At 38.2% G+C, this 15305-nt stretch overlaps 1 protein-coding gene across 5 annotated transcripts in view; it reads right to left on the bottom strand.

Moving 5' to 3' along the window:
- The window catches only part of snu (ABC-type transporter snustorr), a 50899-nt gene that overhangs the window by 10980 nt on the left and 24614 nt on the right, over window positions 1-15305 (bottom strand). For all 5 annotated transcript variants that reach the window (XM_046637145.2, XM_046637147.2, XM_046637149.2 and 2 more), the window contains 3 exons: window positions 6371-6622; window positions 1011-1325; window positions 783-890 (listed from right to left, as the gene is read on the bottom strand). In XM_046637145.2, the coding sequence (XP_046493101.1) occupies window positions 783-890; window positions 1011-1325; window positions 6371-6622 (675 nt within the window). The remainder of the gene's footprint in view (window positions 1-782; window positions 891-1010; window positions 1326-6370; window positions 6623-15305) is intronic.

Genomic DNA, 15305 nt, shown 5'->3' on the forward strand with positions numbered 1-15305 from the left:
AAATAATATAATAATAATATAGTATACTGTTTAGCAATGATTTTTAAGAACAATCGTGCGAACCAATATCATTTTTAATAAATAATGTATTGTCTTTGAATATAAATGTAATATACCGATTCAAAAATGATAATCCAAAGCTGGATTCTATTTTCGATAAATACACTTTAGGGCAACATCATTTTCTTTGTCATAGAAATTTCCTATTTTTGTGTATAATCAAGGTATAATTATAAGCATCATCCCATGATTTTCATTATGCGAACTTTACGCAGAGAGTAAAAAAAAATTGAACGCAACTCCGGTCTAAACTTTTTACAAAAAAGAAAAATTTCCCTTTACGCCCTTGTTTCAGAAACTAGGCAATATTTAAAGCCGATTGCACAACGAGCTGGGTTTCGGAATTTACCCAGCCAACCATAGAAACAATTCTGTTTGCGACAAAAGAATCCGGAATTTAGGTTTATCACAACAGAATATTCCAGGATAACACCGTTTTGATAATTTCGCTGGTGATCAATAACTGCGAGAGTGTTGTATAGCTCTCGGAAAATTCCGTTTCAAACTGTCAAATTTACTCGAATCAATTTTAGATATCCTTAATGGAAATTACACCTATAGGTATAATAGTAATATGATGGCTCGAATGGGAGGAACATGAAACCAAGTAAACGACTCTCGCGCGTCGAGCGTGATTAGTTTTCTCAATCAGCGACCTCCGTTGTAGCTTGAGATTTCAGATTGCAGGTAAAATTGGCTTCAATAAATTTTTCAAACCTTACCTTTGTCTGAGGAGCGGGTCGACTCCCACCGTAGGTTCGTCCAGAATCAGGAGTTCCGGGTCGTGCATCAACGCCACGGCAAAAGATACTCGCCTCTGCTGACCACCGCTGTATTCAGAGAAACGTAAATTTTCATTAAGAACGCGACATCTGTATCGGGAGTCTGGTAAGACGAATGACAAATGCTTTCCAAGACTGATAATCGAAGAACGAATCGCCTCGACTCACCTGAGATTTTTGACGAGTCGATTTTGCGAGGGCAGATCCAAGAAATTGAGCAAAAATCTGAGCCTCTCGACGATCTCGGCTGTGCACATGCCGAATATCCACCCGAAGTACATCATCGTTTCTCTTATGGTGAACTCTCCGTAGAGGGCGATTTCCTGGGGCATGTAGCCGACGCGCTTACCCGGCACTCCGGAACCTTTGGTACCCGGTTTTCCACCCAGGACCCAGATTTCTCCAGAATTCAACCTCCGTCGACCAACGATGCAGGACAGAAGCGTCGTTTTCCCGCAACCACTGGCGCCGAGGAGTCCATATCTGTGGATTTGTCGAAATAAATATACAAGTTTGAACTTCGTGACCAATGTCGTTGCATATATTGAATATGATTCGTCGAACTTGGCCATTTCTTCCTGGCATGGCTGGACAACGACACGTTACGCTCGTAGAATTGTCAGTAATTATTGCCCGAAGATGATTGGCCGTGGCCGATCGAAACGACGCAACCGTTTAATCAATTGATAAAAAGATATTCTACCATGACCAACTTCGACGAATCATTTTCGATACAAATAAATATACGCAGTATAGTCGGTTGTCCTCTTTACACGTCTGAGAATCAATATTTACCGATGGAAACTTTATTCCAAGATTATGAACAAGTAGGGCAAACTATATTATTAAACTGGGACAAGTGTCTTCGAAGTTATGTACTTTGGAAGGTGGATGACATGTACGCACAACGTTAATCAGGACATTTGAAGTACGGGAATGAAATTTTTCCTATGTCGTTTTAGCGGAGTTGGAAATGGCATCGTGATTGAAAAATCAAAATTTTTTTAGCGGCATTGGAATTTCAACTCAGCACTTGGCTGATGTTTGTTGCCGATACTAATAGTGGAAACTAATCACCGGCGTGTGTCTGATATGCTTTGCTCTGTTCCATCAAAAATTCATCGGCAAGGGATACGCGGTCTAATGAGAATACGTGGATAGTCGATGGCGTTGAGTTAACGGTTCACAATTTCGACGACTTGAGCTGCTTTCACATATTTTCCTGCAATTCCAATCGTTCCATGCTGTTATTTGGAACTACATACATACGTGTTGTTACATCTAAACGCGTCAGCTACGCCAAACCTGAGACTTCGATCAAAGTTTCCATCCTAGTTGAAGCTAGTCGAAGAGAAAAACCGTAGCGAATGAGTCGGCGAAATGATTGCAAATCTATTAATTTCGTATAAGAAGGTATAACATAAGCCAAACTTAGTATCACTCGACTTGAACGCGACTCACAATCTATAATATCAGGTTTACACGAAGTACAATTTGTCATTAGCGTACTAAAATGTGTGATATATGCTGTCGGCTCTTCCTAACTTCAGTTTCAAAGGAGACGAAAGGGGACAGTTAACGAGGGGCGATTTCTCGCGCGGAAATTATTATTATTATTATTATTATTGTAACCATAGCTATATTTTCCTCCATTATAAATGTCCGCATGTCGAAATGTTCCAGGACTGGGCTAGTCACGTCGATATTAAACCTTATATAAATAACTTTCCGAGCCAAGGTAGACACGATTGCCTTTCTACACGTGCAGGCACTGGATGCGTAAATACAGTATGTCGAAGCATTTTAAGTCATCATTTGTGCATTCGAATTCCGATCCATTATCAACAACGCGTGGATTTAAAAGCGTCATCTCGATTTGGTATAAGAAAAAAAAAAAAAAAAAATACTACGAAAGAACTCCGTTTCCTATTTCGAACGCTGATTCCTTTCTTCTATCGACGTCAGATTACAATCGACTCGCATCCGCCCGGCGGAACAAGAGCGTGTATTCAATCGTTACAGTATAAATATGAGGAAAGTAAAAAATGACGTTGTTTTTGATTTCTAGTTTTATAGCTTTACGGCACAGTAGCCCAAGTTTGTGTGAAATATTTGTGCCTCTTTGGATGTCCGATCCTATTTATCATGCAGACCGCGTGATTTATACGGTCCTCTAAAGAATACTTTGATCTCAAGTACAGATTCTTTTTTTTAACATTGGACTAAGTTTTATCAAATCAATTTAGAATCGATTTTTGAGAACTCTCGGGGTGACATAAAATTCCCTGATAGCTCCCCGATTACCGAAACAAACCTCACGAATTTAAGTCGCTATACCGAGTTGGAACTGACTTGCATTTAAGAAATATTTTCTAGGCCATGAGAAAATCAACGATTCGGTTGATGAAAAGTGAAATTCTCTACGAAAGTTATCCGACCTTGAGAGAGGTTTCGACCTATCAAACAGATCATTGTTCATAGTCGGAATTGATCCATTTTCTTTCACCACGTTCCAAATAATATTCTCGTTTCGTCATTTAACGATGAAAATTCGCAGCGTTGATTGCAGAACCCGGTGAATATATCGTAGGTCACGAGCCAACTGCACACGGAGAATTGATTGGAAAAAAAAAACAAATAAAAAAACAAAAGAAATTTTTTCCTCCGCGCGAACAGGCCAAGGCGTTAGTCGGAGATCAGCAGCGTCGAGTCTTGTGCAAATATCCATGCACCGCCAAGTTACTGTTACCTATCGAATACTCTGCTCTTAAGAGTTGAGTGCCAGGCTTCGATCACTTTCATTTTTGTTCATGCCACGCCAGTACTCGGAGAATGCCTTCTCGTTCGTCTTGTTCTCCGGTCTGATTATTGCGTCACCCATTTCACCGCCGTTCTTCGTCTACAACGTTGTCGACGATTAGAAGAGAGCTTCCCGAGAAGTTTGATCTCGTGCAGGGTCCATTTCATATTTCACCTCGTACTTGTATTTTATACCGGAATCGCAAAGCGAATCGGTACAAATTCGAGGCATATAGTTGGAAAGTCACGTCAGATTGTAATGTTTTATTTTTTTTTTTTTTTCATCAGGCGATAGAAGTTAGCCAGTTCCGAGACGTGTGAAAAGAAAGTATCATTTTTCCGTTCTTTCTGTATTTCTCTATTTGGAATCGTCAAGATTTCACGTCAAGCTTCATATTACACATTGTCCGTACAACCCGGTTCGAAAACTATGCAATTTCTCCTAAATCCGCTCTCAAGTTTTATTTTCTTCTCGTCAAATCTGCAATGTATCAAAGTTCCGCGTCACTACCGCTCCTCTTTTCAAACTAATTCAGTGACTCATGTTCTACTTCAAAGTGTACGCGTTATATGCTTCTTGTAAATTTTTATTGCTCATACTGCAAACGCGGAGGAACCGATGATAATCGTCAAACTCTACACATCGAGTGTGAAAAATAATTTTCGTCAATATCGAACAAGCTATACATATAGACACTCTTGTTATAATCATTAAATATCTGGTTTCTGACGAAGGAACGTCGAATGGAATCAACGCGGAAAATTTTCCGAGTTTGTGATGTTGAGGAGAGCTCAAGGCAAAGTCATAGAATGTACGGGTATGGATAGATTGATCCCGGGGAAAAACCGGTGGTATCTTCTTTTTCTTGTACATTATATGTATGCATATTGCATGTACCTGCAGTTGTTATTCGTAAAAGTAACGATACGCGCCTAGTGACTTGTTAAAATTTCCATATTTCTCTACCGGCTCAACAATATGTAATAGTAACTACATTCATAGACAAATAAGAGACCAACAATAATTTTTTCTTCGGTAAATTCACACCGTTGTTACGACTTGGCGAATCTACACAGGTAGGAGACCTCCTACCTACGAGATACTTCAACTGTGAGAAAAAGCAAAACCTTTCCCCCTTGAAGGAATTACGCCTATTCATGCCGTGGGACCCATCGCGGATAATGACTCGGTTCTTAAACCCATAAAAACACTCAACTGTCCGCGTGGCGGTAAAACTTTTATAACCTAGTGGAAATTTATTGAAACTGTTGTCTTTACTTGATCACTACTTTCAGGCGGTTTTCGTTAACACGTCAATTTTGTTACGCTTGTGGACATTTATTGTGTTAATTGTTACTGGTAGAAAAAACGCGACATCCCCACGAGCCAAATGATAGGTGAGTTTATTAATCTCACTGAGTGAAGTTTATACGAAAGGTTCAGAATCTCTGGGTCTATCTTTATTGGACTGCACCATTTAAAAGTCATTTGCCGCGCATACGAGATTATGACGTGAATCCAAAGTGACGCTACGATCTTGGATCGCTGCTTACAGGGTATAGTCAGAAATAAAAGAGTTTTAAAATTTTAAATTAATTTCATCAAATTGGCCCGTGTTTTTTCCCCAGACATCCTCGATCTATTCTAAGCACCGATTCACTGTTCATACGTGGAGTTGTTCGACTCTGCGTCCGCGTATATCCGGAATATGTACATACTCGGGCAAATTTGTTGTCCAAACATCAAAGCAGTTGACTTGGGATGGTATACTTGCTCATAAATTATACATGACAGAAATGATTTATAAAATAATGTCCCAAGGCTTATTAACCAAGACATGTCTACTATAGAATATGTCTACAGGCTTTTTTAAACACCGGGTTTGCCGGGAATGTGCTAATTTTGCCTGAACTAGACGCTCAGAGTTCGAGGTGAACAACGGTTCAAAATTTCAGTGTCAAAGTGCGGACAAAAAATATACAGGTACTCATAGAATAGAAGAAAAATTCTTTTTTTTTTCTTGGGACAAGGTCGTCGGCACGAAGCAACGCATATTTCATCTTAAAAAAAAGTCGTCATCAATGATATCTCGCTCTAAAGTAGTCAGGAATATCACGGGAACCGGAATATTACGTCATTAAGAATGTGGAAAAACTTTGCAAATCCAAGTCTCTGTCATTTATCACATTAATACGCATACGTACGTAAATCGCAAAGTTCTATGGAATTTTCCTTATCCACTGCGAATGGATATTCTTTGTATCCTTGCGTTTATATAGCTGGTGATTTGTTCGCTTAAATGTAATTACGTGTCATTTACTTTTTAAACTTCCTGTAATGGTATTTACTTCTTCGCCCGTTTATTTCAATTTATTTATTCAAACATCAACTGTAAGTAGTTGACTAGCTTTGAACGGGATATTGATTAACTCAACTTCTTTCGCATCGTAGACTACGCGACGTCCAGCAATAGAAGACGTTATGAAGAGTTTCAGAAATTTGTTACAATCAAATTTACACATCATTGTAAAAAATATTCCGAGGAGGACTTATATGGAACACGATTTGCCGTCGATTCAACACCATCTCATGCTGAATTTCCGGATTGATCCGAAAAATTGTATCACGTAAGTCCTCGCCGGCCAATTTTGAGCACAACATTTTTTACAGTCCACCGCGATTAACCAACGAAATTGAGGAAATGATGAAAACTGAAACGACTACTCACATGGAACCTTTGGCCACTGTCATGTTGAGGTTCTGCAACACTTGATTCGGGTTTTTGCTGCTTCCGTAGTTCTTGAAGGCATGTCGCACGCTCACGGCTTGCTGCCTGTTCCAAGCGACGTTATTTATCCCCGGAGTAGCCATAACGGGGTTCGGAGTCATCGTTCCGTCCATATTTCCTTCCGCGCTGTTCATCGAGTTTACCGAATTAGAATTCGCCATCATACCACCGCCTCCTGTCGCCGTATTGTCACTGTAACAAAGTAATGAGAAAATAGAATGAAATCGTGTTTATAATTCTCCTCAATTAGTCGCTGAAGGAGCGATTCTTTCGGAACTCCGTTAGTCGCACATCGTCGATGTTAAAAAAAAAATGGCACGACCGCCACTGATCCTCGGAAGCTAAATAATCGATACGGCAGTTCGATCGTTACGCAACGATCGTGCAAGTGCAGTTCAAATTGTAACCAGTATTTCGTACCCTCAACGTTGGTTCCAGGTCTCTGCAATTAATTAGAAAGGCTACTAATAATGCCGTACTTGTTTCGGTATATAACTTGGCCGCGTTGAAACTGACTGCCCGTTTCGAATTTTGCACATTCCTTATATAGCCTGCCGACTGCACCGTCTATAATCGAATAAAATCCGGTGATGTGCAAAGATATTTAGGTAAGAACGGGGTGAGAGCGTGTAAAGTGAATCCGACCAGAAGAAACCGTCGGGCAAGTGTATGATATAAAAAATGATCTATACGATTATCGTTAAATTTTTACGTAATTAACAAGACGCCGCGTGGTGGCGGTTCGGACTCAGTGCAGGGCGAACGATCTTCGATTAGAAGGAAAACCTGAGACCACGAACTACGGTAGTTGCAGAAACCAGTTTATTTATGCACATATGTACCCGCAGACAGTGCAACTTCTGGCCGTGCCGCTTTTACGCTCCCAGCAGCGTATTATTTTTATACAACGCGTACATGGTGTGGTTATAGTTATACCCAAGCCTTACGTAACGACGATGGCTTTCTTTTTGCTGACGTTCGGTTTCATTGGGCAACCAGTTCACGTGTATGACGATGTAAAACAAATACGTACATACGCGAATACGTATTTACGCGAGATGGACGCGATGTGTGTAACGCGAATCACGGTGATACGCGAAGTGCTCGCGGTGCTGGTACTTGTATACTTACCATAAATTTGCGTCGTCTATGTAACGCACGCGTGTTAAAGTACCCGCCTAAGTACACTTATATAGAAACTCGGTTGATTGCCTACTTTAGCTGCATTCCTTTACCGTAATGTTGGACGAAAAACCGAAGTGTGAGAGAGAGAGAGAGAGAGAGGATTACAGAAAAAAAAAGTTGTTTATTGCCTAAGAAAAGACACTGATGTATTATTCTGCAAAATTAACCAGTTTAAATACACCTCCGAGGAAAACTAACAAAGCGTACAATTCTGAACAAATGCGTGTACAAGGCGTGAGAATTTTCACAGCTACGGTAGGCGGAGGTTTTTATTTCTCTCTTGGAAAAACGACTAGGCTGTCATCTTAACACCGATTCTTCGTTTACTCGCTTGTATTTATCACGTATGAATACCGCAAACTATGAGTAAAAACCATTTACACTACAGCCGATTGTGTAAAAATAAAAAAACCAATTGCAAGGTTCACCGGTTCAAGATCATATTCAAGCACACGTGTAGTATTATACCAATAAATTAGAATCTGTAGATGGTACGAAGCACACTAAAGGTGTAATAGTATGCGACCATGCCATGTCGGCTCTTCTAATCAAAAATTATTGCATAATTGATCGTTGAATAAAGACAGCAGTGATCGTATATTGTACTTTATCTGCGTTACATTACGTACGTTAAATAAGCCTGGTTGTTTTTTATTTTCGGTTTAAAAATTAAAGTTCTTAGTTTACTTGAAACAGGTCCTGACGTAAAAACACTTATTGATCGTTTCGTTCCTCATAAGGTGGTCCGAGCCACCATTAGCTTTTAGGTTTGGAATATATGGTTGCCGGAATTGTTGTCTTGGCAACACTCGGCGATACATATGCTTGTATGGTACAAATTGTCCCACATTATACGCATTTTTAATGGACATATACCTTCAAGTTTGCTCGTTATTATTCGGGGTCTTATCGTTTGGATGTTTGTTATACTCGGATGGATTGATGTAGGTGTGAAAAACAGGCCGAAGCTATTACAGTTATAAAATCGAAAAGGAAAATCAAATTATGAAATTTATAAAACATGGGAGACGGTAATAGAAAAAATGGAAGTATAGGTTAACGCAATATTTTCCTAGAGGTACTTGTGAAACTTTAACGAGGACATGCGTGCAATCTGTCACCTGGACAATTCGTTTTTGCGAGGAGATAAAGATTCGCACTCTATGAGAATTATGGCCGATTTAATGATAAGCCTAATACACAGGCGGTCTGGATTACTCGCATTAACGCGAATGCATTTATTATCACGCCTACAGTGCCGTGACTGTTGCAACGGAATGGCAAGTTGCCACCTATTATAGGTATACAAATCGAAAAGAACGTGACACGAGCACGCAAGAATTCGCAGCTGCCAACACGCGATTTACTAAAATTTTAATCACCTGCAATAATACATTATGCGATTCGATGTTATCTTCTTTATGTCTGCATGCTCTCTCTTCATTTCATTTTAATTTATGATAACTTTCGCTTTACGGCGTGTATTATAATTTACACGGATCGGACCGAGAAGAGAATACAGTAATTATAAGATTTTCTACAATCTTTGCCAAGTGACAAGCGAATAAAACGTGGAAACATTATTTTTTTTTTTTTTTTCTTTAATAAGAATTATAACATTCCATTCGGGGATGAAAAAATTTGGAAATCGTGAAAAATATGTCTTACGTGCTTTTAATTATTTTAATGACATTTAGTTTTATGGGATGGTCGTTAAATTTTTTAGTCGGGATTGAAAATACCCATGTTTAATGGATACTGTACTTTTAGTCTGGCAGTTCGATTAATCGACAATTACATGATTTCAAATATATAGTGTACGTTTAATATCGTATCATTCAATTTCGATGGAGGTTACTTTCCGCTTATAGGTTTCGTCAGCAGAGAATTCTCACTCTGACCATAACAATGCTGCAGAGCGGAAGTGACTGGACAGATATTGAATTGCTACAGCCACAAGATCCACCGTATTTCATAACTGATTCCTCGACTTAGGTAATTTCATAATAGATGGAAAATGAATGGAAACGAAATCGCCAACCATTCGTTGGAATTTTTGACGACTGTTCATTAGATTCGAAAAAGTGATTCGATATTATCGTAACTGTTTTGGTCAATGATTCGAATTCCCGAAATTAACGAACCGCGATTGGACTAGAATGACCAATAAAAAACTGAGCATTTTTGATCGTTGGAGAGGTTGTGAAATATTTTTTATTAAGCTCTACGAATTGGTGGGGGGTGGTGAAAATATAGAAGGATCAAAAAATTGAAGGGCTACAATATCGAATTTTGAAAAAAGGGAAAACGCGATGTATCTATAGAATTTAAAAATTGTAACAGTCAAAGTATGCAGAAGTAAAAGATTAGGGAGGTCAGAATACAGAATGCCAAAATGTAGAATCGTCAGAATTAATTTTGATAATATGGAATTGTAAGCCTTTCTATATTTTATCTTTGTGTATTTCGACTTGATATGTTTTTGAATTTTCCGTACTTGAACTTACCTCGCTTTTAAATTCTCCGAATAAAATTTTCGCGTCAATGAAGTTGTGATATTGTGGTCATTCCATCAATCACTAATTCTAGTTTTTTACCCATGCTCCCTAGAAATATAAGCTATCCTATAAGCGAATTCGATAGTCCCCGTTATACGGATTATAACCGCTGACTTTCACTCGCGGATATTCATCCTTTTATCTCGTCGCACGATTTCTGGTGTCTTTCGTTACAAAATATTCATTGCTATAATGCTTGAAAACGTTAAGAAGCGATTTAGCAGCTTGCACAAGAATTCTATACGACACAGTTTATAATTCGCCTTGAAATGTTGCTGACGCTTTAAATTCCGACCGATTTAATTTGTTTCGCAAATACAGGAACTGCACTTTAATCAGGAATAAGTAGTTCGGTGAAAGCAAAAATATCGTTTGTCACAATTTTGGACGACCCATTTTAAAACGCATTGTTGCAACTATAAATATACAGCTCGGCATAGATCGCATTGAAGAAATGAATGAACTCGGTATTTCAAGCTCAGATTTAGGGGAAAATGTTCGTAAAAATAGAAACAATTCTAATTGCTCGGTTACGATGATCTGCACGCATGAAAACGTGCGCGGAAATTATACCTAGATTTGCGATTCAGTCGAACGAGCAAATATTCAGTGAAAATGTACGACGATCATCGCTGAGGAAGCGTGCGAACAATTATTCACATCAATTACCAACGCCTGCAGCTCTATTGTGCTGTCTACATAACAATTTGAGCGCTTTGTCGGGTAGTGAAAAATTGACTGACAATTGCCGTATGAATGCTTCAACGCGTCCGCGCGTAAGTGAGCAAAATAATTGGCGCGCAAAATCGCGAGAATTGTGAGTCGGTGGCTAATCACTGACAGGAGGTAACAAATTTTTCGTCGTTAATGAGGGTGGCAGAGAATAGCGATGGCTACCAAGCCAAGAATGATCGATGCATCAATTAATGGAGTCCAAAAAAATAATCGAACACGCCTCGATTGAATCGGTAAAAATGAATCGTTTAGTCGATTTTATCGTATTTTTTTGAAACGGTGCGTACGAAACAAAAATTTCTTGAATTACAGCACGTAGTCTTAATAGCGGAAAAGTTTTTTTCATAATTTATAGTTTCATTGAAAATATTTTTCAATTTCAGGTGAAAATATTCAGCCATCCTTCACTTACCACATCGGATAGGTAATTAGTAAGTAAGACAATAATAATGAAGGACACGAATAGATATATTGATATTTAGTCGCAAATCGATTATTTTTGGTCATTCTTAATCGAAATTCCGTTGAGAATTATCGATTTTGTTAGAAAATAAAACGAGGTGTGCGAATAATTTCACATCCTTGCGGAATTCGCGAACGCTGCGCGGTTTTGCGCCTCTTGCAATATAATAATAAACAATGGCGAAGGTGTCTACTGCAGGAATTCGTTGAAAAATTTGCACTGACCATGGCCCAGTAACAAAGGCGATGTGCCAAAGGCTGCAGGCCTTTCCAAATGGTATTCCAGCCGCAGAAACGGACGTTACGCAACGTTACGAGACATCTTTCAGTTCGAATTTCGAATGCTAAGCATTATTACACATGGCTTGATTCAAATATATATTGACAAACGTATGTAGGTATGTTATTAGCCTCGTGCCGAACTTCGTTCTACTATCCAGGTATGCGTGGTCGCAATTTTTCATCCACGAATCATTTTGCGCAATTATATAATAAGTGTACGTCGATTGTTGCACGCATTTGCATTCCGTTATACACGCATGTATAACACCACAGCATTATTTGTGTAACATCATTTATACGCGTCTACGAAACAGTTGACTTTAATAAACGGTGAAAATGATGAGATTGGTTGGCTAAAAATTAATACCTTTTATCAATTTCATTACGAGATAATCGCGCATTGAGTATTCAATGAATCATTATATTCGTAAGCTATGAAAATCTCTTTGAAAGTGCAAAAATTGGAAATACTGCAGTTATCAAGAAAAGCTTAGATATCGATATTTCATTTAAAAACGCTTAAAAATTGTTAAATATCTGTCGTATAGATTCGTTTGTTTTAATTCTACAATGACTCACTATATCAAGAAGACTATTTTCTGCAAAGTCAATTCAATGTCATCGTTTTTTCATCAGGATCAATCAATATTACGTACTACGTTGTAAGGATAAATATTTAACGATATCAGGACGAAAAAAAGTGTTTCACAAGTGAATTTAAAAGAAAAAACGTCCCCTCGACGAGAGGAGCCATCGTAGAGTGAAATCGAACGAATTGATTAGATTTTTAGCTATTTTCAAGCGATTCGAAATGAAGCATCGACATCTAAGCTTTTCGTAACAATTTCTGTATTTTTCAAAATTTCATTTGTACAGAGGTTGTTGCGGCTAACAAATCTGACAATTCATTGAATATTTAATGGACGAATAAAATTCGTAGAAAGTATGAATTTTCGGTCAACCATCCATCCACCTTACAAATTGTACAATGAATTCCTGCGACTTGGTAAGAAAGAAGTTCACAGTTTGTGCAAATTGGGGAGCGTTTTTATCAATTAGCTACAGCTTTTCTATAACGAAATTTTTCCCGCGGCAACAGCAGCAGCTATATATTGAACCCTTTGAGTCATAGCGGTAAATATTTTGATCACCAAATTTATATATAAACATTTTTTTGTATATTTAGAGACCCTTTCAAAATATTGCTTCGCAGTTTTTTTCTTTCTGATAAAGTTTCCCCTCAAAGCATATACATGTTTCACATGAATTATAAGATGCCGGGGTCACTGGTTACGAATCTGAAATCGAATTCAAAAAATTTAAGATGGCGGATCCAATACGGCGGATAAAAATTTCAAATTTGATCGAATTCGGAGAAATAATTCTGTCTAGGGATTTTCGGGGTCGCTGATTACGAACCTAAAATCAGATTTTCAAAATTCCTCACCTGTTTAAAAATTTTCTGGCCGGATTAGATCAAATTTGAAATTTTCGTTCGTCATACCGGATCCGGCATCTTGAATTTTAGAAATCTGATTTCAGATTCGTAATCAGCGACCCCAAAAACCACTAAATACATTACATAATTAAGTTACATAATTCGGCGCAGCGCAATAACGTGTGATTCAGAGGGTTAAAGAGGTGGTAGAAAAAATTCATCATACTTTTACACCAATTTTTACAGACAAGTACAGCATTCAGCGACGAGTCGGCGATATTGAGGAAGGAAAAAGTCCTGCTGTAGCTACACTCGTAAATTAAGGCTCGATCGAATCGCACTGTGACGACGACGGTTAAAACTCTGGCTCTTGTATGTTATACGGTAAATACATGAATTATCGTTCAGTATCCGAAGCGGATGATTTCTCAACAGAAAATCCAGGTGTACGGCAAGGTGTACGTGAATATGAGTAGAAAGTTCGTAGAGCACATGCTTGATGGAACTGATATGAAAGTAAAATCACGGTAAGCAGTGGTGGTCTGTTGCACATTTTTATTTGATAGTCGATATTCGATAGAGATATCCGCTCACCCATGAAAAACGCGCCGTGATAATAATTCGAGTGAAATTTGACGAGTCGTTTCGTGTTTGAAATTTTTGTAAATGCTGGAACGGAATTATCGTTCAGGAAATATAATTCACAACTTCACGCGTTGCGTACAGACACTTAAACGGTAAATCTTTTACACGAGAAAGCAGATTCTGCAAATGCATTAAGGTGCGCTATAATTCTTACTATTCATGCTGAATATGCGAGAAATCTACGGTCGCAATGATGATGAGAAAAACGAAAAATTTAGTCGGTTATACACGATATCACAGTGACGAAACGGATGAAGGATATTTTCTAGATATATTATAACATGTATTTTTATAGTTGACAAAATCAAATTCAGCAAATTTTATTCTCATTCCAGTTCACAAACAAAAATGGGTACATACGGAAACGTTGCACAGTAAAAAAATGACAAAAAATCATCAATCTAAATTGAACAAACCAATTTCGATTGTTGAAATGATTGTGAGAAACTTGGAGCTTCGATGTAAAAGCACTGGAAACATAGGTATGCACCAACCAATTAACTCATTGTTAGTGAAAGTTCAGAGAACTTGTGACCTTGGAGCAATATGTGAAATCATTTTGTACTGAGAATTGATTCGTACAGTCACGACCGTATCAGTGCAGTGAATATCGTTCGAATAGTATTTCGATATTGCTATACCGACGTGTGTAATATTAATTAAGCTCAAGATTTGTATTGTGTAATGATTTTTTATGAAAATATGGTGCATTATGCAATTACGTATTGCGCTCTTAGTTTACTTTACGATGGGTAAAGTATTGCGGGTCGGGGTTGAGGGTCCGAGTTCGAAGAGTTCCGAAAGCGCCCAATTTCGAATTATTTGGTGGCGAAACGTGAAGTAAAGAAATCAAACTATTGCGAAACATCAAAGTTTCGATCGGTCGGAAGACCAGCGGCTCAAAGTTTCTAAATGCAAGATAACGAATATTCAAGTAACGAAATTTTCTCATCTTCGTACTTTCCGAACTTTGACTTGTCGGGTTTCGGACCATTCGAAACTTTATTGTTTCGTCAAAATTCGATTTCTTTGATTCAATTTTCGCGAGCAAAAAATTCAGAATTTGGTGCTGTCGGAACTTTTCGAATTCGGAATTTCAGCCCTGCCTTAGTCTAGCAATAAATACACAAAATAGACGATTTTCCGGTGAATGAAGAAATGTTATAACAGAATATACGAATGTCCTTGTACATTACACGTATCTGGTTAACGACTGGTTTGGTTGAAAACTAACTAGACGCGTAAAGTGATCATTGAACGGATTCATTTTTCCACGATTAGTCTGCACCACTTGATACCAGAATCAGCAGGTTGAGTCTAAGAATTGAAGTTGAATTTCAAGCTGCGTAAGGTTTTTAACAAGGCAGGTTAAAATTTGACCCCTAAAAACTAGTATTCTTCCGAAAAAAATGTTCGTGGAACCTGTTTTGAATATGGATTTATCTATTTGTCTTTACTAAACATGCTCGTGGCGAATTCTGCAATATCTCAGATTGCCCGGCACTTTTCTACACGTACAGTCGTGGCAAAAAATCAGAAAAATCACACAAAGAAACCGTTACAACATATA

This window comes from Neodiprion pinetum, chromosome 1 (genome assembly GCF_021155775.2).
Source record: "Neodiprion pinetum isolate iyNeoPine1 chromosome 1, iyNeoPine1.2, whole genome shotgun sequence".
NCBI classification, from domain to species: domain Eukaryota; kingdom Metazoa; phylum Arthropoda; class Insecta; order Hymenoptera; family Diprionidae; genus Neodiprion; species Neodiprion pinetum.